Below are 26465 nucleotides of genomic sequence, written 5' to 3'. Positions count from 1 at the left end.
CTGGGCAGACTGGATGGGCCATTTTGTCTTTTTCTGCTGTCATTTCTATGTATTTATATACCCTGTTTAACATGTTAGAGCCCTATCATGACTAGATGTATCTCCTAGTTTATTTCCACCGCTTAATTCCACCCCCTTAGCCACCAGCTATTTAGGGTCTAGAGACTCGTTCTCAGTAATTTTTAAAAGGTCTCAATTTAGATTTCTAACTCAGCTATATATTTATTTATTTATTTATTTATCTAGCTGATATTCCACAATTTCCATATTGTTCATTGCAGATTACAAATTACATACATAATTAAAAACACATAAAACATAAAAATATATAAAAGCATACAATAAATAAAATCATGAGAGGTCTAGAACGGGTAGATGTGAATCGGTTATTTACTCTATCGGATAGTAGAAAGACTAGGGGGCACTCCATGAAGTTAGCATGGGGCACATTTAAAACTAATCGGAGAAAGTTCTTTTTTACTCAACGCACAATTAAACTCTGGAATTTGTTGCCAGAGAATGTGGTTCGTGCAGTTAGTATAGCTGTGTTTAAAAAAGGATTGGATAAGTTCTTGGAGGAGAAGTCCATTACCTGCTATTAAGTTCACTTAGAGAATAGCCACTGCCATTAGCAATGGTTACATGGAATAGACTTAGTTTTTGGGTACTTGCCAGGTTCTTATGGCCTGGATTGGCCACTGTTGGAAACAGGATGCTGGGCTTGATGGACCCTTGGTCTGACCCAGTATGGCATTTTCTTATGTTCTTATGTTCTTAAATAAAATCATAACTGAATAATAGAACAGTAAGAATAATACATATAAATGATTAATCAATGTACTTTTCAAACCATCACTGTCCCTTTAATGCTTTCTATATTATTCTAATTTGGATAAGTTTATGCAAACAGCATAGTTTTAAATATTTTGCAAAACTTTAAATAGTCATATTCATTATTAAAATGCTTATAGTCGTTCTACAATTCCTCCCCTTTCATATCCAAGTTATTTTTCCATGTTTTTTGTAACTTTCTCACATCCAAAATATTGTTATAATATTTGTTAAGTTTCATACTATATTTGTTCTTGTATTGGGAAATGTTCTTTACTTTGTTACTCTCTGCCTTTACTCACATTGTTAATTGTAAACCGGGTTGATGTGATTCCTATCATGAAACTCGGTATAATAAAAATAACAAATAAATAAATAAATAAATTATGAACATGAAATGGCAAATGGTTCCATAGAATCGATGCAGAATAGCAAAAGCCTTCTATCTTGTTTCCTGAATATGAAATATATTAGTAGAAGGCACATAAAGCATTCTTTGTGAGAAAGACAAGCAAAAAGATTCAGTTAGTCTCTTAAACCCTTTGAAAATTGACTTCATAGTGCTCATACATAGCACTGGCTTATTAAATGATCTCCTATCTGGGATACAATGAACGGAAATAACATTTCTTATTGTCTATATTAATTTATTTGCACTCTGTATGGAGTTCACACATACAGACAAATATGAGATATTGGAATGCAAGATAGTTATAAACAGTAAATACTAGCTTGAATTACATTTTCAAAATACTTACATTTAACAGATGTTGCTTTGATTTGAAAATAATATGTTTGACTGAAGGAAGATGACATGGATTTCATTTTAGGCATTGTGACTAAGAACTAACTTTCTTTACAATGTCCCACAGTTAGAATAGAAAACAATACTGGTTTTCACTTTTAATTAAAGTATTTCCTGACACTGATCTAATTTTGTTCTGATTGCAAATTTTGTAAAATCAGTAACTATTTTTAATGTGGGGGAGTTCTGATTTGTGTACTCATTCACATCTAGTAGTATAAGACATCTTGGGTTGGGAAGACTCCTGGGGTGTTCTGGTTTTGAGGTATTATGAAACACTGAATGGCAGTTGGTGTAATGTAGAGTAGGGATGTGCAATCATTTTTCCAGAATTAGGAAATGTCAATGAAATTGCCTAATTCAGAATGGTTCAGGAGAACCAAACAACGATTGATTTTTTCTGAAATTTCAGAAAAAAATTGTTTTTGAGTTAGCGCGCACTAACTCCCAATAGTGCACAGTAACCCAAAAATCGGGGCCCCCGAAAAAAAAAAAACCCGAACCACAGGAAAAACAAAATTCCCACAGGGGGACCCCGAAACGAAGCCCAACACAAAATTTTTACCTGAAGCACATCTCTAATGTAGAGCAATGGTTTATATTGTGTATTATGGAGATGTCTGAAGTTGAAGTCGCCAAGGGGTTTTGTTGTGAGTTTCCTCTTAAAAGGATAGAATGATCTGATTGATTGGGAATTATCCCAGGAAGGTATAAATTCTTGGTCAAATTGGTGAAAGTTATCCTTTCAAGGCTGGAGCTGAGAAGAGAGGCACCTCCAGGATGTACGGAGCTTGGAGTAGCTAACCCAAGGGTTGTTGGGGACCCAGGAACCCCTCTGGTATGAAATGGGCCCTGTAGGGACTTTTCCCTCAAGGGAAGGGGCTCAAGGCCATAGAGTAGAAAAAGAGATTCCCCCCTGAGGAAATGGTTGGGTGAAATAAGAGAAGGGATTGATCCAATATGAGAAATTTTCCATAGTGCAAAGAATTCCAGGGAAGCCTGCACACTACTGGGAGAAGGAGCGTGAAATGGAGTGAGTGAGTGAGTTGGGGCGCTCTCGAGCAGCGACCAAGATGGCCGCTTAACCATCGCGCTCCACCAGACTTCGCTAGCATTATTGGAATAACCCCCTTCTATTCTCTTTATTTTTTGGTATTGCGGACGAGTGAGACTGAGCCGACATGTCAGTACCCAAATCGGGGAAAATTGAAGCGGCTTTCGCGGCGGTTTCGGGTTCAAAACGCGCCAAACCGGATCCCCCAACGCCGGAGAAACTCGCTATGCAAAAAAGTATGGCGTCTGCTGAACTTGTACTCGTCGAGCTTAAGCAACTAAAAGAAATGCTCTAGCTTAATACGGATGCAACCACAGCCATAAGATTGATTTGCAAGCTGTAACTCAGCAAATGGCACACTTTCAGGTCCGGATGGATGACGTGGAAGCTCAGACTTCTTCCTTACTGCTTACGACCTCGACTATCCCTAAACTTCGTCAAGATATGGAGCAAATGCAAGCAGAAATAGAAGACCTATCCAATCGAAATAGACGAAACAACTTGCGAATACTGGGGGTGCCGGAAGGCACAGAAGGTAATGATGTTATAGCCTTCTTACAGCAACTTATCCCGGCGTGCCTTAAACTAAAATTCGACAAGCCATTTGAAATTGAGAGGGCGCATCGGATCCCAGCTAGGCCACTACGAGATGCCACTCGCCCAAGGCCTCTCATATTTAAAGTGCTGAGACACCCGCATACTCTGCTCATTCTCACAGCGGCGAAAAATCAGGCGCCTATCATTTATAAAGGTAACACAATTCTTTTTGTACCAGATTTCGCTAAAGCCACCGCAGCCAAACGGAAAGGTTTTCTTGCCCTCAGGCCCCGTCTAAGAAACATGGGAGCGCAATATGGCCTACTATATCCGGCCCAAATGAAAATCACATACCGCAACCACACACAAATTTTTCACAGTCCAGCGACGCTAGAAGACTTTCTACGTTCCCAGGACCAACCTTCAGAAATGGTAACTTGAACAGGTTGTAGTTACAAATTGGTATCAGTTGTTCAACCTGCGCTGCTGAACGCAGCCTAATACCGCCTTTTTCTTATACCGGCTCTTTTTGGTTGTTCATATTACTCTCCGCGAACGTCGGGTTTAATTTACTTTTCTTTGAGAACCCTTTATATGGTAACTTCACTCTCATTTTCAGATAGTAGCCGGAGGTGGTTATTTTTTTTATTTTCTTTTGGTTCTGTTTCTTGGGAAATGGTTCACTTTTATATCTCCTTTCCTTTTTTATTTCTCATGTAACATTTTCCACCTAATTATGGGGGTTATCCAAGATTATTTGCCGTTATAAGTCTGGAGGAAACAGATTGGTTACAGTGACCTCTGGCACTACGAGAGGCTCATATGAAACAAATAGCCTGTATGGCTCTGATATCAGTCTTTTTTGGGCTGGTCATTTTTGTTTATTTTTCCTTTTCTGGACAACTTTCCTGGACTTCTTCTAATTTTCTCTCTCTCTCCGCCTTGCGACTATCACCAGTATCACCAGACTATTCGGCCTGGCTCCCATGCTACCCTACGCAAAGATTCCAACTTATCTCATGGCGTCTAATATCAATGAGATTACTGTCATCTCTCTGAACGTCAACGGCTTTACACACCAGATCAAACGGAAGAAAGTCCTGACATATTTGCAATCATTCCATGCTGACATCGCGCTCCTCCAAGAGACTCACCTTACTTCTCTGGAGTCAAGTAAACTCAAACAGCAATGGGTGGGCCAAGTCATCTACAGTCCCGCTGTTCATAAAAAAAGGGGCACAGCTATCCTTTTGCATAAAAGATTGGATGCTCAACTCCTACACAGTTCTGCAGACTGTGAGGGCCGATGGACTATGATTCAGATTCAGATAGCACAGCATAAGTATACTGTGTTAAACATCTATGCTCCTAACGCGGATACTCCGGATTTTTTTCATCAGGTGTTCACTCAACTGCTTAATATGCCTCTCGCACCTGTTATAATAGGAGGGGACTTTAATCAGGTTCTAGATCCCTTTCTAGACCGAACTACAAAACTGAAGCCTACGATCTCCAGATCTAGCAAACTCTTATTATCATTACTACACTCGCATGGATTATCAGACCCGTGGCGTTTACTTCATCCGACAGCTAAAGATTATACCTTCTTTTCTGCTCCTCATAACGTTTATTCAAGGATAGATTTTTTCCTAATCTCGAAGCAGCTTGTACCTGCCTTAAAAGCAGCCTCCATTCATCCCATACTGATCTCTGATGATGCTGCGATTCAACTCACATTTAAGCTTCTTTCTCCAGTTCCTACAGAGCATCGCTGGCGATTTAATTCTTCACTCTTATCTGACACTTCCTTTATCTCCAAAATTCAAGGCCATATAGAAGAATATTTTCGATTCAATTCTACCCCAGATGTATCTCCAGCTACCTTATGGCAAGCGTTCAAAGCTACGATTAGAGGCTCCATAATCAGTCATTCTATCAGTCTCAAAAAATCCTATCAAGCTACTTTAACTACACTTCAGCAAGAAGTGGAACAACTGGAACACAAACATATTGCGGATCCCACCCTGACCACCCTAACGGCTTTGTTAAGAGCACGATATTGCTACAATCAACATCTAAGTTCTCAAGTTCAACTCCATCTGGGCCACACAAAAGCGACCTACTACGCTGAAAATAACAAGTGCGGACATCTTCTAGCCTCGTATCTTAAGAAACGCCAGGAGAGGAAACGCATCGACATGGTGCTGTCTACCTCCAAGACGCCTTTGACATCCGATACAGACATTCTCAACGAATTCCGATCTTTCTATGATACTCTCTACCAATCGGAGGCTGACTCCTCAGCGGAATCTATTCAGAAGTTTCTGGCGAACATTTCTCATCCAGCTCTTAGACAATCTCAAACCTCATCATCCAATACCCAACAATTTAAGAAGACACTAAAAACATATTTATTTCAATTAGCATTTAATATCCATCCACAACACACTACGTCAAATAATCAACACTCAGTAACCTAACAATCTCTTCCACCCATGTTTCCACCTTACGCCTTCCCTTCTCCCCATTCATTTTCTCCTACCTTTCCCTTCCATAAAACATCTTTTACGGCCCAGCTCCACTTTTATTTTTATTTAATTAGATTTTTTGTTACCATGAGGTATATACCAGTTATTGTATTTTAATTTTATTTAATTTTATCTTTAATTTTTAACTCTATTTATTTTATTTTTATTTTACAATGTAAACCGTTTTGACAAAAAAACCTTGTTTTGAAAAACGGTATATAAATACTTTTAAATAAATAAATAAATAAATATGCCTTTCACTATAGAGGAAGTTTCTGCAGCTATTACATCGCTCTCTAGCGGCAAGGCCCCGGGGCCGGATGGACTTTCCTCTGTCTTTTACCATGCTTTTAAATCTGTGCTCTCTCCTCATTTACATCAATATTTTTCTTCTATTCTCTCTTCTCCAGATGGTCTTTCTAGTTTCACTGAGGCATGTATTATAGTTCTTCCAAAGCCGGGAAGAGACCCCTCCACTATCTCTAATTATCGACCAATATCACTATTGAATGCTGATTATAAAATTTTTGCAAAAATTCTAGCGATTCGTTTATCCAAAGTACTGCCCTCTATTGTACATCCAGATCAATCTGGATTTGTTAAAGGCCGGTCGATAGCCAATAATTCTCGCATGTTTTTCCATATCTTAGAACGAGCACCCGCATTGGCAACACCGGCAGTGGCCATATCATTAGATGCAGAAAAGGCATTCGATCGTGTCGAATGGCCTTTTCTTTGGGCTACTCTCCAGTGGTTTGGCTTTGGCCCGACTTTTCTCTCCTGGGTTCAAACTTTATATACTTCTCCCACAGCTTTTCTATTTATCAATACTCACTCATCTACGCCCTTTCATCTACGCAGAGGTACCCGCCAAGGTTGCCCTCTGTCCCCCCTTCTTTTCAACCTGGCTTTGGAACCACTATTACTATCTATTAGACAAGCAACGAATGTACAGGGATTTGAGTTAGGAGGTGAACTGTTTAAATTATCAGCTTATGCGGATGATGTTCTCCTGTTTCTTACTAATCCTGAGATGTCTCTCCCCTCCCTATTTGCTATTATTTCAAGCTACTCTCTCATTTCTGGCTACAAGATTAATTGGCATAAGACTGAGATGCTCCCATTAAACTCCCAAGGTGCCCTATTAAAGCTGGCCCAACTCCCCATACAAACTGTTAAGAGTGGACTCAAATATTTGGGTATCCGTTTTCAAATGGATCCTAATTTAACTGTCACTCATTGTGAGGAAACCACCATTCAAAGACTTCGTGACGCCTTAATAGCATGGTCCCCTTTGCATTTGACTTGGTGGGGGAGACTAGATTCTATTAAAATGGTTCTTGCACCACGGATTATGTATATTCTATCTATGGTTCCCATTTTTTTTTCTAGTAATTTCTATAAACAGATTGATCGCCTGCTTACCAGATTTCTTTGGAAAGATAAACCCCCCAGAATAGCATTATCTAAACTGAAACAAGCTACTATACATGGAGGTGTAAATTTCCCCGATTTTTACACTTATCACCAAGCCTACATTTTACAGCAGGGCTCTCACTCTTTTAATACTGATAATCCTTCATCTATCCCCCCCAGATGGCTTTCTATTGAACGGGTGTTAATATCTCCTGCTCCCATGAGATATTTTCCAGGAGTTCCATTGTCGTCGTCTGTTAAACTCAATCCTATAGTAAGGTCCTTACATAGAGCGATGATAGAATTTGACAAGATGCGACCCCCTAATTTGCCTCCCTGGTCTGGCTCAATCTATGCTCCGCTTTGGCATAATCCCAAAATAAAAATTGATAATCATACAATCAGCTGGCCAACCTGGCAAAGATGTGGGTTGTGGTTCTTGACATCGGTCCTTCAGAATAATAAACTACTCCCCTTTGACCAGTTGCGCACCCAATTTGGTTTACCCACATCTCAATATTATGCTTGGCTGCAATTACAGCATGTTTTTCAAGGCATTTCTACCTCGGTTCTCTCATCACAAGCTGAACCTGCTTTATTGTCCTTTTTTTCGCTAAATGGGGACCGGGGCCATCTTGCATCCAGACTGTACAGACACATCAAGAGCTGTTTAGCGCAGCCATCCTCCACTGGGGTACAATCGTACTGGATGGCTACCCTTCATACACAGATACCCCCCAGCAAATGGCAATACCTTTGGCAGAAATCGATACGAATATCGCTCTCCTCGAGCTTAACTCAGACCGCTTATTTTATTATGCATAGAGCAGTGTGGACTCCGTGGAAATTGCACAGAGCTGGATTAGCACAATCACACGCTTGTTGGTCATGTCATGAAGGCAATGGTTCACTTTCTCATATGTTGTATTATTGCCCCATAGTGCACAGATTCTGGATGCAAGTCTGGTCTATCATTTCAGACATATTATCACTTACATGTCCCTTGACCTTTTCTTTGGTCATATTACGTAGTAATGATCCTTCCCTCCACCTAAATATTGCTCACAGCAAATTATTAGATTTTCTGTTATTAGTTGCATTGCATAATGTCATGACCAACTGGAGGAATAGTAACTCCCTCTCTGAACATCTGTGGTGGAATTCCATATGCCTATATATTAAATATGAGAAGGCTATGGCTCTCAAATTTCATAGGCTTGCATCCTGGTGTCAGGTGTGGAAGCCGGTTGATGACTACCTTTCCATGTTAAATACGGTAGCTGGGTAGCCCTACTATATCAAAGCTCATTCTCTTGTCGCATATAGTCAATTCGTCCATGGTAGTTGGTTTCCTCCTCCTACCTTCAGCTAAGGTGATATGTTTCTTTCTCTATTTCCCCTCTTTTCTTGTTTTTCTTTTTTCCCTTTGATTGCCTTTCTTCTCTTATTCTACTATTTTCTACGTTTTGTTTTCTCATTTTTATAATAATGAGGGTTACACTTGAGCTTTGTTCATCGATTTGAATATTGTGACTATTTGTTATATCTGCTTTGTATTATGTATGATATCTAATTGATATATGTGTTACCTCTTAATAAAAAATACTTAAACTCAAAAAGAAATGGAGTGAGTTAGTGTCTGATGCCTTTGGTTGGGGAGTAACTCAACTTGAGAAGCTCAATGAGTGGGGAAAGGTAGGAATGGGTGTACGATAAAGGGGGTGAATTGGGATCCCTGGATATGGGAGAAATATTGGGGAGATGAAAGACATGTCCCTTAAAAGAGTGAACTGAAGAATGAAGCATGTATAGAAGAACAATATTCTATGTAAAGAAATAATAGGGTTGAAGAAAAAATGAATATAAAGGATTAATTCCATAATCTGGGTTACAAATCATTCTATAGTAATTAAGAATTGTCTTGACTAATGTTTTCCATGAGCTCTGAGTAATTCAGCAAAATATTTATATATCTTCTATAGTATGTGTACAATGTTGCTGGTTGGATATTCCAGACAACGAAAGCTGAGAGTTTTGATAATACCCTTTGGGGCAGATTTTCAAAGGGGTATGCGTGTAACTCCCGAAAAGCTGCCCCTTCTACTCCTTGCGCACGCCGAGCCTATGTTGCATAGGCTCGGTGGCGCGCGCAAGCCCCGGACGCGCATAAGTCCCGGGGCTTTCCTGGGGGGTCATGTCGGGGGTGTGTCGTGGCCGGTGTGTCATCGGGGGGGCGATCCAGGGGTGTGGCCGCGGCCTCCAGACCAGGCCTCGGACAGGAACATAGTGCGCTGGCAGCCGGCCGATGCACGCAAGTTACGCCTGCCTAACTTTTGAAATAAAGGCAAGGGGGTAATTAGTTAGGGCCGGGGGGCGGGTTAGTTAGGGGAAGAAAAGGGAAGGTGGGGGGCGCCGAAAAGAAAATTCCCTCTGAGGCCGCTCCGATTTCGGAGTGGCCTCGGAAGGAACGGAGGCAGGCTGCGCGGCTCGGCGCGCGCAGGCTGCCGATTTTGCACAGCCTTGCGCGCACCGACCCCGGATTTTAAAAGATATGCGCGGCTACTCGTGTATCTTTTAAAATCTGGCGTACTTTTCTTTGCGCCGGTTGCGCGAACAAAAGTGCACGTGCGCGTACTTTTTTAAAATCTGCCCCTTTGTGTGGTGTGAATCCTTGGGGCTAATTATAGCCAGCACTGTTAGAGCTATAGAGAGACAGGGTTTATGAAGGGGGGATTTTTTTGGATATGTCCCACTCACTAGTTAAAAAATAACAGCCACACACTCCTACTGTCTCCATCTAGATCCAGCACTATCTGCATAACCCAGTTACTGAACCCACCAAATAAATTTAGACTGTTTCTTACTGCTATGTATCAAACCCTCTCAGTATTTTATGGACCCATATGAGGTTATATCAATATAGATCAGACTATTATAACAGATATTGACTGAAAATCCATTTAGTCTGTCCAATTTTCTTTTTCATTGTAGTGCCACAGATCCTAATTGATCACTGGATTTAGCTTCACTTTTTTGCAACTAAGCATGTTCTGTGCTTATCCCATGCATTCTTGAACCCTGTTACTATTTTTGCCTCCACCATCACTGGGAGGCTGTTCTGTGTATCCACTCTCTTTTCTGTAAATAAATATTTCTTAAAGTTATAGCTGACTTTGCCCCGTTTGAGCTTCAAAACCTTAAAGAGTTCATTTCCACTAAAAAATGCTTCCTGCTCATTATTTACAGTACATCTTTGAGGTATTTGAATGCCTCTAACGTTTTCGCACCCCCCACCCCCTCTTCTACGGAATACATATTTAGACCCTTCAGTACCATCCCATTTGTCTTTATGGTGCAGACACTGCATTATTTTGGTAGACATACTGTGGACTGCCTCTACTCTGTCAATATAGGTTCAGAGAAATGGCCTCCAGAACTGAATGCAGTACTCACCAATAATTTATATCATCTTCTTCCTACTCGCAATTAATCCCTAGGCACCCTAGCATTCCTCTGCCTCTGGCCACTGTCTTGCTATACTGTTTGCAATCTAGAGATCCCCAGATATCTATTTCCTGTTTGATGTACATGAATATCTGGACGCTTTGAAGTGTCTGAAAGGTGGACTATAAATAAAAAAATAAAAAAAAGTGTTCTTGTTCATTTTCATAGTGGTGGAGAAGAATCATCTTCAAAGGATCCTCCGGCGCAGGGCTCACTATTAACAGCAGTCAAGAGCAAAATAAAACAAAATATTCTGGATTGATATTCTCCTTTTAATTAACGGAAGAAAAACATTTATAGTAGAGTATACAGTCCTTCTGCTCCTCTATGCCAGAGGGCAGATATTTTGCAACACAATCTCCACATACTTTCAACCTAGTTATTAATTTTGAAGTGTATATTGTCCTCTGCCCACTACTGTTGAAAGTCTTCTTGGACTGGCCTTTGTTGGTCAGAAATAGTGGGGTACTAGTCTGAAACAGAAATAGAAATTGTACATTCTTCCCACACCAGAATCCATATTGAGTGTTTTTTTTTGTTTTGTGGAACAAAATGAATGCATGCAAAGTAAATGTATAAAACTATTCATCACAATTTTAATCAATTTGTCAATTTAAAAGAATCGCCGTGATTACAAATTAAACACCTGTTCTTGTATCATTACTAGAGATTTAGAGGCTGATATTCAAATAGGGGCAGATTTTCAAAGGCTACACTCGTAACACGTGCATATGTCCCGGGGCTTCGAAAAAGGGGCGTTCTGGGGGTGGGGCCGTGGGCGGGGTACCAGCCCGGGGGCGTTCCAGGGGCGGGACCGAGGCCTCCAGAACAGCTGCCGTGCCGGGGGATGGCACGCTAGCAGCTGGCCGGTGCGCGCAAATTATGCCTGCCCAGAGACAGGCGTAACTTCAACAATAACGGTAGGGGTTTTTTTTAGATAGAGCTGGGGGGCGGGTTAGATAGGGGAAGGGAGGGGAAGGTGGGGGGTGGAAGGAAAGTTCCCTACGAGGACGCTCCAATTTCGGAGCGGCCTCGGAGGAAATGGAGAAAGCCTGCGCGGCTCAGCGCACGCAAGTTGCACAATTGTGCACCCCCTTGCACGTGCCATCCCTGGATTTTATAACATACGCGTGCAGCGTGCGAATGTTATAAAATTGGGCGTAGATTTGTTTGCGCCGGTTTGCGCGGACAAATCTACACCCACGCACAGGTTTGAAGATCTGCCACATAATACTTAGCCGGATAAGTAGAACTTATCCAGCTAAGTGGTGGCCAATGATTATCTGGCTATGTTCAGTGACTGCTAGGGGTGTGCATTCGTTTTGAACTTATATGTAAAACGCTACTTATTTTTTTTTTTTTAACTTAAAAAAGTGATGAGGCAAAAACGATCGGATTTCCAACTTATTCAACATAGCTATGTTGAATACGTTGGAAATTGCGATCGTTGATCCTAAATAAAAACTTAAACCCCTCACCCTCCTTAATCCCCCCCAAGACTTACCAAAACTCCCTGGTGGTCCAGCGGGGAGTCAGGAAGCCATTCCTCTATTCCTTTGCGAGGAGCACGTGACGTCCGCGTCACTTCGGAGTGACGCGGCCGTCACGTGGTCCACCGCGGTTCCGCTCCCGGACCCCTCGTTGGACACAAACGGAACTTTTGGCCAGCTTGGGGAGGTCAGGAGGCCCCCCCCAAGCTGGCCAGAAGTTCCGTTTGTGTCCAACGAGGGGTCCGGGAGCGGAACCGCGGTGAACCACGTGACGGCCGCGTCACTCCGACGTGACACGGCCATCACGTGCTCCTCGCAAAGGAATAGAGGAATGGCTTCCTGACTCCCCGCTGGACCACCAGGGAATTTTGGTAAGTCTTGGGGGGGGATTAAGGAGGGTGAGGGGTTTAAATTTTTATTTAGGGAACCGGTGCACGTATGGACAAAGACTCAACTTATGGAACTCTCCATATGTCCATATTCACCGAAATTGACCCCCCTTTTCGACTTATGGACTTATGAACATAAACTTTTTGTCTGCACATCCCTAGTGACTGCCATCCGGCTAAGTCGAGAGTACGATGTACAAATCTCATATTTGTGTACCTTTCCTCACTCCAAATCACATCAAATCTTCACTGATGTGTACTGTGCTGTTTGTACCTCTGATTGTGCATGTAAAACTGCCTTCCAAACCCTAGACCACCAATAAAACTTCCCCTCGAGTTACTAGTTGGCTTGTCCCTCCTACAGTGGTGTAAATAATTGATTTATATGAGAGCCTTATAAAGAGTTTCTCTCTCTCTCTCTCCCTCCCTCACTCTCCCAATCTCTCTCTCTCTCCTGACTCCTATATTCTTCCATACTTGATAATGTAGAAATTAAAAGATAGAAAAAGGATCTTCAATACAGAATTTATTTTGCTTAGCACTAGTTAAGCATACTTTCATGCCATAGTTCACCTTTGATATGGTATTGTATTTGGAAAAAAAAAAAGTATTTTCATGCTTTTAAGAAATGACACCATATCCTTATGCACAAGGGGGAAAAAGTTTAGTATCAATTACTATATTTTTTTTTCTCAAACTCACTCTGCTATTAGATGCAAAGAATAAAAAGAAAATTATTACAGTCTAGACAGTTCATAAAAAACAATCATAATTGAAACCCACAGTATAAAAGCCTTGTTATTCTTGCAGCAGATAGCACTTTCATATAAGGCATTCTTCTCTGTAATTTCATGGTCAATTCTCTAAAAAAACCCATCAAGTTCTTAATTTCAGGTCATTAAGAAAGAAGAAGAGCTACCTAAAGAGAACATTTAGCCATGTAGGAAAATTCTGTTTCTTAGCATCTCCACGTCATCTTTAAAAGATCAAGGAGCCAATACTAAAGAACAAAAACATTTGCGAATGCTGCTTCATGTGCTAAAATTTCAAATACTGCACATAATTTGCGATAATGTGCACTATTATAGCTTTCAGTGTGAAGGAGTTTCCAAACATTTTCACATGCACAAATAGTAAAATTTTGTGAGTAGTTCTCTGCACACAAAAGTTTGTTTAAATGAATAGATAATGAACTTCTGTGACACAAAATCTCAAAAGCAGCTCATTAACTATTAGCAAATAAATAAACTAGATGCGTAATGAGCTTCACAGGCAGGCTGTTTTTGTGCAAACAAATATTGTTACACTTTCTATGAAATTTTCCACAGATAAATATTGCTCACTATGGGGTACATTTTTAAAGGCATGCGCCAATTTTATAACATGCACGTGTTACCACACACATGTTATAAAATCTGATACCCACTCATTCATTTGTATCGGCATGCTCATGGGTGCACACTCACGCGTGCGGAGGCGGGGGGGATTTTTTAAACCACATGCGGCAATGCAATTGGACCTTTGCCCAGTTCCCTATCCCCCTACCTAACCTTTCTCCCTTTTCCCCACTCCTCCCCACTCCTCCCCAACCCCTAAAACCGACCTACCTACCCTATTTTTTTGTTGTTGCAGAACTTACCTGCTCTCCTGGGACAAGGCCTAATGGTACTGTCCCACCTGGCCCCCACCCCAACCCTACCCTGGCCTGCCCCTTTTTAAAGGCCTTGCACTTCCGTGCATACCAGGAGATACAATCATGGCCGGGCCACTTAGAAAATGTACTCAGTGCGTACGTGGCCTGGCCACACGTTTATCTCCTGGAATTTCCTCGCACCAGGTTTTGAAAATGTACCTGTATATTTCTTCAGAGCTCATTCATGTATGCAACTCCTCGGCCGAGGTCCTCACTGAGGAGTCCATCGACCGCCCTTAATTCCAAGGATTCAAGATATTCAAACTTCCCATACAGTTCTCAAGCCCCCTCTAAGTTCCAGGATGCCCTGTCTGTGTGTGTGTGTGTGTGTGTGTGTGTGTGTGTGTGTGTGTGTAGAGGGGTTGGATTATTATCTAATTGTAAAAGTAGTTAAGCACCTATTTCCAAATTTCAGGATGCAGGCAAATTTAATTCATTTAATATAAAGTCCCATATTGTATACCTTTCTCCAAATGAATAGAATGTATTTCTTACTTCCAAGTTCAAGCTCTTTTCTTCACTATTCAGGTGATAGTATAGTAGTCCACACCTGGAAGGTGCCACTATTCTTCTAAGGTTCACATCTCCCTCCGGAATGAATGAGAATTCATTCTTTCAGTAATTTCTATAGGATTATAGCATTTCTTCTGATAAGAAACTCCTGCAGTCTGTCAAGATGACATTTTCTGAGTCCCTAGATCTAAAGGGAACTCAGATAGAAAAGGAAAAAAAAACCCAGTTTCAAAAGGTAACCCAAAAATGAGGGAAAGAAGGGTGGATAGCCATAGGTAATTTTGTTTGTAAAAATTTAGTTTTATTCTGATGTATTTATATTTATATTTTCTTGACCATGTAAACCGTTGTGATGGTTTTACTAAATGACGGTATAGAAAACCTGTTAAATAAACAAATAAATCAAAGGGTCAAAAGCTGGAATCAGTAAAATGGAAGAAAAACACCTTTTCTTCTAGGAGATACCCCAAGTTTCTTTTCAAGATCCTTTGCCTAAAACAAACAAAGCCAGGAGCAAACATGGCAGTCTGCTGTCCCTGGAAAAGGGTAACAAAATCTATACCTAGAAAACGGTGTCTAGGATTTTTACATGACAAATCTCCACCATTAAAACCCAATTAAACCCAACTCTTTTCTCTACTACTTAGTTAATTGGTATGCTCCTTTTGTAAAGACTCAATAGGTTTCTCTACATATAAATATGGAAATAGCATGCAAAAAATTGATAGCGTGCACAAAAACATGCAACTTTAGTATTTAAGCCTCCATGGCTGGTCTACTGAAAAAGCTGCAGAGAGAGGTAGGTGAAAAGAAAACAATTAATTTGACACTGATGTTTAGATGAGGGAGATAAGGAAAACTATTTTTATAAAATTGAACAAGCCAGGAAAAATCTAGGATTTTGATATCTAAAATGTCAGGTATAGGCACTTTGCTTATCTTTAAGAAGTTAATATTACAAAGTAAAAAGAACAAGTAGTAGAAAATAGAAAGCTTTAATTTTTATAGAAGTATTTTCCATAAGACCAGGGCATTGATCTCTTGAGATGACTGGATAATCTACCACATTTACCAAGTAGCTGTGGCTATATGTGTGTGTATATGCATGCACTCACACTCACATATGTGTATATGCACTCACACTCACACACACACAGAGACACACACACACACACAGGTATATTGTCTATGTTAAAGGCTTTCCTACCATTCACAGAAAAAATGATTTGGACCTCTCTCAGGCATGAAATTTTTAACAGAGAATATTCAGTGTATTGTTAACAGGAAAGAGTTATTTTATACCAAAGAAACTGGCATACCTAACATAATGAAGACCACTTTCTTATATGACTGCCAGTTAGAACTAATCCAATGTAAAGGTTTGCAGTGGTCATCTATTATTTTATAAAGGTGTCTCTTGAAAGAAAGGCAAATTTCAAAATGAAATCTTCTGAAAGAGTGATTGAAAAGCGTTCTTCTGAATACCTCAGATTATCTTTAGATTCCATATAAAGTATCCTCAACCCCTTTAAAAAGATGAAACTAGTGAATAATAGCTGACATTATACAATGCTTGTAGTATAAAGACTGGATACTGCTGCAAAATACTTCATGAGATGGTGAATATGAAGACCTTTACAAAGCGAGAAGAAAAAGTCCATTGCTATAGCTAAGAGTGACAGTAATAATCAAATTCAACATAAGAAAAGCTCATATATTGTATTTTAAAAGATGGAGAGAAAAAATAATCTTTTTCTATTACACTGAGCCTTGTGGAACAGATTTAATGTGAATAGAGACACCTGCCTAGAGATTGTAATCAAAGTTCATAACATCCAAATGTATCAGTTTAAGTAATCCCTGACTCAATATTCTAGGGAATGCAACTAAAGTTCTAGAATGAAATCAGAACTCTTTTCCTCAGGCAAGAGGAGATCGATAGCACTGTAGAATGATGTTCTCTCTAAAGCACAGTAGAAAAATCTGAATTGTGTTTATACACCCATTGTCCTACAGTATCTTCTGGGCACAAAATCTACAAGTAACCATATCAGTTTAATCACAGTATAAATTATTAAAAAAAAATAAAATTCTAGAGATATTATCCTAGGTTTTGCACATTTTTGCTCATATAGAGATTACACTTGATAGAAATACATACATCTATAATAGGAAAAATATGAGTTAACTTGATGAAACACATAACTTCCTGCAGGTCCTGGCCTGTGCTACAGGCTGCATGCTGTTAACATTCACTTTATCTTTCCAATCACTTCAACATTGTCAGACACTTTAGCCACTTTCCCAACTTACTAGAACGCTAACAAGTTCCTGCTAAAGAGCAAAAAGCCATCCTTAAACATCCCAACAAATGAAATTATAACCATGAACAGGTTCCCGCTATCTAACTCCCCCTACTGGTTTTCAGTTTGACAATTGCACTAATCTTGTTGTTAGCCAGATTGGAAAACTGGAAGTCATGTTTGAATTAGACCTCTCTTCAAATTAAATCTGTTATTAAACATTTATTTTTTCAAATTACAACTCCTAACGCAAGTTGAAACTATTTTCTTACATTCTTGCTATCTCTTATTCTAACAAAACATGATGATTATAGCTCTGTTTTTCTCAGTTTTCTTTCTTCCTCCTTAAAAGCCCTACAGATGATCTAAAAGTCAACACACTGCTATTGACTGGCTCTGCCACAGTGACCAAAGTGACCTGCATTGTACTCCCTCCACTGTCTCCCAGTCCAGTGGAAGGTAAAGTTTAAAATCTTAACTTTAATGCACAAAACTCTCAATAATGATGTTCCACTATGTATCAGCTCCCTCTTAAAAATATAAAGATCATCCAGGAAGCTAAGGCCCATTGGCCTCTGTCTTCTTGATGTTTCAACCACGTGATCAGCTCCGCTTGCAGAATTCCATGAATTCTGGTCCCTTGCCTGAGCAGCTGAGGAAAGAACCTTGCCTTTCCACCTTTAAGAAGCAACTGAAATTTTTTTTTTCTTTAAGGAAGCTTTCAAGTTTAATTTCTATACTTGCCAAAACTTTGAATGATTTCTATCTAGAGCATTGCAAGACTCACAAATCTCTCTTGCCAAAGTGGATTGTAAATAAAGGTCCTTCACTATAAATTGATTGTCAACTAGATTTTTGTGTTGTTTTATGTGTGTTTTATTGTAAGCTACCAAGATCATTGAATTGAGTGGCCTATAAATTTTTAAAATAAAAAATAAATAAAGTTTCCATAAGGCAGATATTAAAAAAAAAGTTGAATGCTTAAATTTAGGTGCCTGAGTTAGGCACATTTTCAACACATTCAGAGCTGGCCTTTGGATAGGGTGGGCTGGGTGACTTCCCAGGGTCCTGGGATACAAGTCTTGGGGGGGTCAGGAGGCCTCCCAAGCTGGCCAAAAGTCCCTGGGGGTCCAGCAGGGGTCCAGGAGCATCTCCTGCCCTCGGGCCGTTGGCTGCCAGTAATCAAAATGGCGCCGATAGCCTTTGCCCATACTATGTCACAGGGGCTACCGGCGCCATTGGTCAGCCCCTGTCACATGGTCACAGTTCCCTTTCCCATTACAATTGCTTCATGTTTCAGTACAAAGCACGAGAAAAGTGGAGCACCACTACAAAAATGTGATAGCAGGAGCCAAAGAAGAGGGGAAGAGATCAGCCTAGCAACCAGGCAAAAAGAAATGACATAAAAGCAGGCAGCCCCAGAAGCCAGAAGGAGAGGAGGAAGAAATCAGCTACTGACACAGCTCTGCAAATAAAGGGGCCAATGCAAAATGTGCATTAACCCTCTGTGGGGCGCAGGTTAAATAGGCGCTAATCGACCCCTAATGCAATAGGGGGATTAGCACTTATTTAACGTATGTCCAACGCGGAGTGAATGAGTTAGCGCTCTTACTATTACTCATTCACTCCAAATGCAAAAAAATTAATGTGCATCTCAGATGCACATTTATCGCTCAGCTATTAACGCCTGCCTGGAGAAGGCGTTAATAGCTGAGCGCACTGAAAAAAAGTACAGAAAAGCTGAAAAAACTGCTTTTCTTTACTTTTTTAAAAGTAAAAAAAAAAAAGAAAAAAAATCTCTGCCGGTCACTTTGAAGACCGACCCCAATGTGCTCGGCGTCAGTTTTCATAACCAGCCGGCTGCAATAATGAAAACCGAAGCCGATAAACTCCGCATTGGTTTTCATAACTGCAGTCAGCCGGTTATGAAAAACGATGCTGAGTTTATCGGCATCAGTGTTCATATCTGGCAGACCGCCGGTAACCGTGGGGTCACGTTAGCAAGGAGGCGTTAAGGCCGCGTGACCCCCTAATTTGCATATTGCATAGCACCCCCCCCCCCCTTGCGGTCGCCATGCGTGTGTTAAGAAAGCCCCCTGTTTGTGATCTGGTTAATAGTGAAGTCACAAGCAGTCTATTACAAAAAGTCTGGTAATAATTTAAAGCCAAAAGGGATAAACTAAGACTTGTGTGGAAATGCGCAATGTATTATAATTTTGAATTTACCATATAATAATTTTGTGTTTCAGGTCTGGTAACACTGATTCATAGCAGTGCCAGCATTTAAGATTTTGCGTTTTTAATTTCACTCCATATAAAGATGGTGCATTTTTTAATCATAATGGCTCCCAAAAACATTTCTGGCAATAAAGAAAATTGGACGTTGGCGATCTAAGGCAGTCAATACATATGTCTGATTAGACAAAGTGGACACGGCTAACAATAATTGTTCATTTTATCTTACAGATGGGCAGCAGAGACAGAGTATAGCATGGATTATTGGTCACTCTTATGTATGCTGGGCGGCTAAGAGAGCACTCGGACGGCCATACGGACAACATTTGATCTGGTGCTGAAATGTTAGGTCGTCGAATGGATGGGAAAGCCAGACATGCAATGGGAACAGTAATTGCATTTTCTACAGTGCCAGAAGCACGCGAGGGCAGCTCTGGATGTAATAATACTGCATCTGGGAGGCAATGACTTGTGTTCATGGACATGTAAGCGCTTGGTAAAAAAGGTAAAAAGAGACCTGGCCAGGATACTATACCCGAGTGCCATGGTATGCTGGTTGGATAACATACCCAGACCAAAATGGAAAGAATCAAAATTATGGGGGCGTGAGAGAAAGAAGGTAAATCGACAAATCGGTATATGGATATAAAAAATGGGGGGACAGCTGATAAGACATCAGTGGGCTGATGATATGTCCCCAGAGCTGTTCAGACCAGACAGAATACACTTTTCAGATATTGGGTATGACATATTCAATAATACCCTACAAGATGCCATTGAGGCACAAGACAGTAAGGTAAAAAGGCTGCAGCTTATATATTAGTGGGGGGACATGAGGCAAGGGTCCTCCCTACCTCGTGTATTGGTGGGTACCCGGGCCAGTTGGGCCGGATTACAAGTGGTGCTGGTGACATCATATGATGGCGGGGTAGCTGTCAGTGCCGGGAGGTGAAAAAGGTGATGGCCCCCTTGCTCGGGAATAAGGAGTCAGGCTGCCTTGCTTGGTTCATGCGGTGGGCAGTGGTGGAAAACATACTACCGGCTCGGGTATCCTGAAAAGTTATTATGTTATGTTTAAAATAAAAGTTGCGGCCATTTTATACCAAAGACAGAGTCTGTGTGGTTACTATTATAGCAGATAATGACCAAAGGGTTGTTAAGGTATTGGTAAGGTAAATTCAAATGGACAATGGACAAAGGAGAAAGTGGCAGCTACTAGCGTTAATGCCCTAACATGATTTGAAAAATGACCCTGAAAGACAATGTTGATGTACATTCTCCTTCATTTCACAATTCTCCTTCAGAACAAGATTCAGTTAATAATAAAGATTATTCTGAAGAAACTTCAAGAGGAATATTGAAAGAAGTAAAAATTCCAGATATGAAATTTATCAGTGTTTTAGATCTTGCATTAAAGCCAGAACAATTGCATTCCAAATTTTTAAAAACAATTGTTTCTATAGCATTCAGTGAAATTGAAAATCTGAATGAAAATAGATGTCATTTTTCTAAAACCAATGCTGAAAATATTTTAGAAAATAGTGAAAAGCTGCAAAGGCATTGACATCTCTTTTAAAAGTGCTGACAAAGCCTTCTGATTTTGCTGTAAATTTTTTCATATTGGTACAGGTTCTTTACTTGGGAATACTGGTTACAATGAGTGATATTCTTATGCAACATGAATAAGTCATTTTAAAGCCTACTGAACATGAATGGAAATAGTTATCAAGATTAAAATTAAAAGTGCATTGATGAAGAGCATCAGAAGTTTATAAATTGAGAAGTGCAGAAATGGTAGGTAATGCTCGCACATTTGATATCCATAATATTGTTTTTGCCGAGGTACAATCTGGCTTTTCGAGGCTTTAGTAACAAGTTGTTTGCAGAAAACAATCCTCATTCTCTTGACATGGTTCCACACAGAAGACTTATAAATAAATTGGTATGGATCCTAGAGTGATTGACTGGGTTAGAAATTGGCTGAATGGGAGATGACAAAGTGTGATAGTAAATGGAGAGTTTCCTGAGGATTGGGGTGTTACTAGCAGTGTGTCTCAGAGATCAGTCCTTGGGAGGTTATTTTCAACATGTTTGTGAGCAACAAAACAGAAGGATTGTCATGAAATGTTTAACTTTTTGCAAATGATAACAAAATCTGTAACATGGTGGACAGAACAGAAAGTGAAAAACATGAGGAGGGATCTAGCAAAGCTAAGGGAATGGTCTAAATTCTGGCAGCTAAGATTTAATGTTAAAACATGTAGAGTACTGCATTTAGGCTGCAAAAACCCGAGGAAAAGGTACAGTATCAGAGGTGAAATTTTTCTAAGAACAAAGGAAAAGCGGAATCTGGGGGTAATTGTATCTAATGATCTTAAGGTGGCCAAACAGGTGGATAAAGCAATGGTAAAAGCCAGAAAGATTACTAGGTTGCATAAGGAAAGGAATGGTCATCAGAAAAAGGGAGGTAATGTTGTCCCTGTATAGGTCTCTGGTGAGACCTCATTTGGAATATGGTGTACAATTCCGAAGACTGCACCTTTAAAAGGATATAAATAGGATGGAGTCGGTACAGAGGGTGGCTACTAAAATAGTTAATGGCATTTGATCTAAAGCATATGGGGACAGACCGAAAGAGCTAATCATGTACACCTTAGAGGAAAGACGAGATAGAGTTGATATGATAGAGACATTTAAATATCTCAAAGGTTTACATGCATAGGAGGTGAGCCTCTTTCAATGGAAAGGAGACTCTAGAATGAGAGGTTATTCTGTTGGGATGAAAAGGGGTAGACTTGGGAGTAATCTTAGGAAATATTTCTCTACAGACAGGGTAGTGGACTAGATGCATGGAATGGCCTCCCAGTGGAGGCTGTGGAGCAAAACCAGTATCTGAATTCAAGAAAGCAAGGGATAAATACAGAGGATCTCTAAGGAAGTGTTTGAAATTAGAATGCTAAATTAATTGAATGGATGGGTAGACTGGATGGGCCATATGGTCTTTTTCTGTCGTCATGTTTCTATGTTTTTATGGCTCATGGTGAACTGGTGGAGATATCTGTGAACTGCTGATTCTAAGTATCTACAAGTATTTTCAAAAGCAAAGTGTGTGGATACTTTATAAAATGCCTGCTGTTATAAATTATACGTGAGTATTTTTATAAGTGAAGTATGCATGTTTTTGTATTATAAATAAACGTGTGTAATTCAACATATGCATGAATTTTTGAGGCAGAAATATATAGAATTTCATCAACCGTGTGGCTCCTACCACACAGCTTATAAAATACTTCAATAAATCTCCATGCCTACCCTACATATGCAAGTAGTATACTACAGACAGTTTTGAAAGTTAGGCTCATTTAGCACACCGTACATAATCACATTATTTAAAAATATTATATAGTACCAATTTATTAGGGATGTGCATTAGTTTTGGACAAAATTGGCTAATTCGTCCTGGTTCGGAGGACCTGAAAAATGAATGCAATTTTTCTGAAATTTTGGAAAAATTTGTTTTTCGAGTTAGTGCACGCTAACTTTAAAATGTTTCTGTGCACTAACTCCTGTTAGTGCGCACCAACCCAAAAATTGGGGTTCCCCGAAAAAAAAAAAAGCCAGAACCACAGGAAAAATGAAATTTCCTGCAGCAGGCCGAAAAGAAAGCCCGAACCTCACGGTTTTACTGCTGCACATCTCTACTATTTATTCATTTCATTTGACAATTAACACATTCAGATATGTAAGTAGTATGTCAGGATAGGTTTTCTTTACCTTATAAGGTCATCTATATTTTCTTCCACAACAGTAGGAGGGACATTAGAAACAATGACTTGCATATCCAACTGATTGACCACAGACACCTGCAATATTAGAAGATTCAGTTAGACCTTCCATGGACATTTTCTTTAAGATATAAAAATATTTGCTTCTCTTTCTCTATTAGAGATGTATGCATGTATTTATTTATTTATGTAATTAGGCAGTTTAGAAAGTAACAACCATGAAATTATATTTAAAACAAACTAGGTTAAAGCAAGCACAAATAGATGTGTAAAATGTGAGGATTTAAATTAAAAAATATTCAGCGAGTAACTCAGAAAATACAGCTAAATTTGCAGAATTTTCAACTTATTTATTTATTTATTTATTATAGATTTTTCTATACCGGGGTACGTAAATAACATCACCTTGGTTTACATTACTTAGAAAGTAATGGTGAAATATCACTACAAGTTGTCAAAATAATGCAGAGTTCTTCATTACTATAGGTAGAAAGCAAGATTTTAAAACTGAAATGTCACTTTTATTACAATTAGTCCTGAAAATAGTAATAAAATATTTAGGTTAGTAAAAATAAAATAAAGACAATTTGTTGAAATCAAATATACATAATTGCTAGGCAATTGTTTTTACAATACAGAATATAGGAAAATATTTTTGTCTTCATTTTCCATGTATACATTTCTAGAAAGGTGCAGAGCCTATTTCTCTATGGTAACATCAGAAGGCCTATATTTCCTGTTTGGAAGAAGAGAAAATGGCAAAGAGCCCCAAGGGAATATTTCAGAAATCTTTTTGTTAATATTTTTTATAGCTACTGTTGGTGGGCTTATTAGCCCAAGTATTTTTGTATGTGTAGAAGAGTGGCGTAGAAAAGTAGACTACTGGTTAGAGCAACAAGATGAGAACCAGGGAAGCCAGGGTTAAAATATCTCCCATCAATGTGTCCCATGACATTGGGTAAGTCACTTCATCCTTTCTTCCATCAGATATAAACATAGAGGGTCATTAATTAAGCCATGATAACACTTTATCTTGTGGTAAACAGCCTTTACTGCATGGTAAATGGTTAGTGCTCAGATAACATGCAAAATTTGAAATTCTATACAGTATTTGTTGCTCTACAAACCCAGTGCAATGTGTGAATGTTAATGAGCTGTTTTGCATATAAATACATTCAAACCAGTTCATTAATATGGAAATGCAGTGCAAATCAAATAATGTGGTTTGCGTTTAAGTTCAAAAGCCACGTAATTTGATAAAAGTTAACTACACTTCAAAAGGTGAAGCTAATTTTCCCCCAAGAACATTGAGATGCTAATAGATATCTCAGTATTCTCTGGTTCTTTCCTTAAAGGGGTCTATATGGCCTCAGAATATCCTCCCACTCCTGGCCAGAGTTCTGAAATAACTGAGCGTCTAGTGAAACCCCTTCTTTTACCCCACTGCCACAGCCTGAAGCAACAAAAGCATAAAAAATACACTGCTGCCCCAGATCAGCTCCCAGTCCCATACTTCACCTCATTTGTGTCCAAATAGTGACCCTAACCCCAGGACCTTTGCTCCCCCCAGGGTCCCCTAACCACTTATAAAATCCCTGATTTTCCATCAGTGTCTGCAGCACCCCGTGGGGCTCTGGAACTAGTAGTGCCATTTAAAAAATGGTGCTGGCGAGCCTCAGGCACATTTCTTTCCTTATGATGAGAAAAAGGTGCATCTGAGGCTGACTGATGCTATTTTTAAAAAGACATAGTCTTTTTTGAAAGCCAATTTTCACACATAAGCCAGGGTTTATGTATGCAAATCCTTTTGAAAATTGCCACATGTGTACAACTAGCTGTTATAAAATAGTGTAAAAGTATGTATGAAACGCAATTTTTCCCAATTTTGCCGATAGACATTCTGGAGACTGGAAATTGGGCAAGTATGAGACTCGGGAGCATACTTTATTTTCAAAAGCACATGCATAAGTTAACTCACATAAATTATGCACTGTGAAGAGCAGTTGTAACTTTGTATATTTTATTTTGTGTGTAATAAAATGTATTTACGCAAGCATTTTCAAAACAAGCCTATGCATATAAATTAACTCTGAAAATGTTGGTCATCTGAATGTAAAGGGTGCATATACGCTTAAAGTTTCAAAGCCCAGGATGCACATAAAATCCAGGAGATAAAAGCATGGCCGGGCCGAATGCATGTAAGCACATTTAAAAATGGCCCAGACATGCACTTATCTGCCAGGATGGGCAGAAGTGCTGGCAGATCAAAAAGGGGCCGGCCGAGACAGCACATTAGATACTGTCCCAAGGAAGCACATGCTGACAGCCTGTGAAAGTTATTTCTGCTCCAAAGGTAGGGGTAGGGGGTAGGGGTTAGGGGTCAGGGAGGAGAGGAGAGGAGAGGAGAGGAGAAACTCCCTTGTGAGTTAGACGACACCTGCATGCTCATGTGCTCGCCGATATTAAAACTGGTCGCGCATATGCGTGCGGGAATCATATTTTATAACATGCGTGCAGCGACGCCTGCTTGTTATAAAATAGCTGCGTCCATGGGTGCGTGCAGGGAGCTGTGCGCTCATGGACACACGGGCGCATTGTTGAAAATTGATCCCATAGACTTTACCCTTATACATGTATCCTTGAAAGTAATTTTCAAAGCCATTTCCATGGGCAAACTACTGAGCTACCCTCTGAAAAGGGCTTTTAGAAAAGTGCCCACCCAATATGCAGGTAAAAGCGTATGCACCTGTAGGTGCATACTTATATCTGCAGTGAGAAAAGACATTCCCTGGCCAGACTTGGGATGGGATTTGCACTTACACATTGCTTTTGAATTTTCAAAAGTATGCATGCATTTTTTTCTCAGACGATCTACCTGCATACATTTTAGCAGGTGTATATTTGTGTGGGTAGTTTTTTGCAGATAATTTTCAAAGGGAAAGTACGCACATACTCCCCCTTTGAAAACTGATATAAGGTCCATGGAAAACTGACTTTAAATCAATACAGATAGTCACAAAATTACCCCCTAAGAAGGTACTCTTCAAAACCATTCCCTGGGTGTTACCTGACAGGTGGAAATCAGGTCGTTGAAAATTGCTAACCTAACATGCGGGCCAATTCAGTAAAGTCCGCGGGAGAGCGGGCGAATGCCCGCTCTCCCGGCGCGTGCACAAGCCACTTGCCTGTGCGTGCGATTCAGTATTTAAATTAGTTCCGGCGGTAGAAACGGGCAAAAGGAGGCGCTAGGGATCCTAGCGCGTCCCTAGCGCCTCCTTTTGGCCTGGAACGGCGGCTGTCAGCGGGTTTGACAGCCGATGCTCAATTTTGCCGGTGGCGGTTCTCGAGTCCGCTGACAGCCACGGGCTCGGAAACCGAACGC

General features: G+C 40.0%; 1 protein-coding gene across 1 annotated transcript in view; it reads right to left on the bottom strand.

Moving 5' to 3' along the window:
* Window positions 1-26465, bottom strand: part of PCDH15 (protocadherin related 15) — a 2056285-nt gene that overhangs the window by 121138 nt on the left and 1908682 nt on the right. Inside the window, exon 29 of the mRNA XM_029609778.1 lies at window positions 23073-23161. Coding sequence (XP_029465638.1) covers window positions 23073-23161 — 89 coding nt within the window. The remainder of the gene's footprint in view (window positions 1-23072; window positions 23162-26465) is intronic.

The sequence above is a fragment of the Rhinatrema bivittatum genome, chromosome 7 (assembly GCF_901001135.1).
Source record: "Rhinatrema bivittatum chromosome 7, aRhiBiv1.1, whole genome shotgun sequence".
NCBI classification, from domain to species: Eukaryota; Metazoa; Chordata; class Amphibia; order Gymnophiona; family Rhinatrematidae; genus Rhinatrema; species Rhinatrema bivittatum.
The sequence above is the reverse complement of the archived record's forward strand: the minus strand, read 5'-3'. Positions and strand labels throughout refer to the sequence as shown.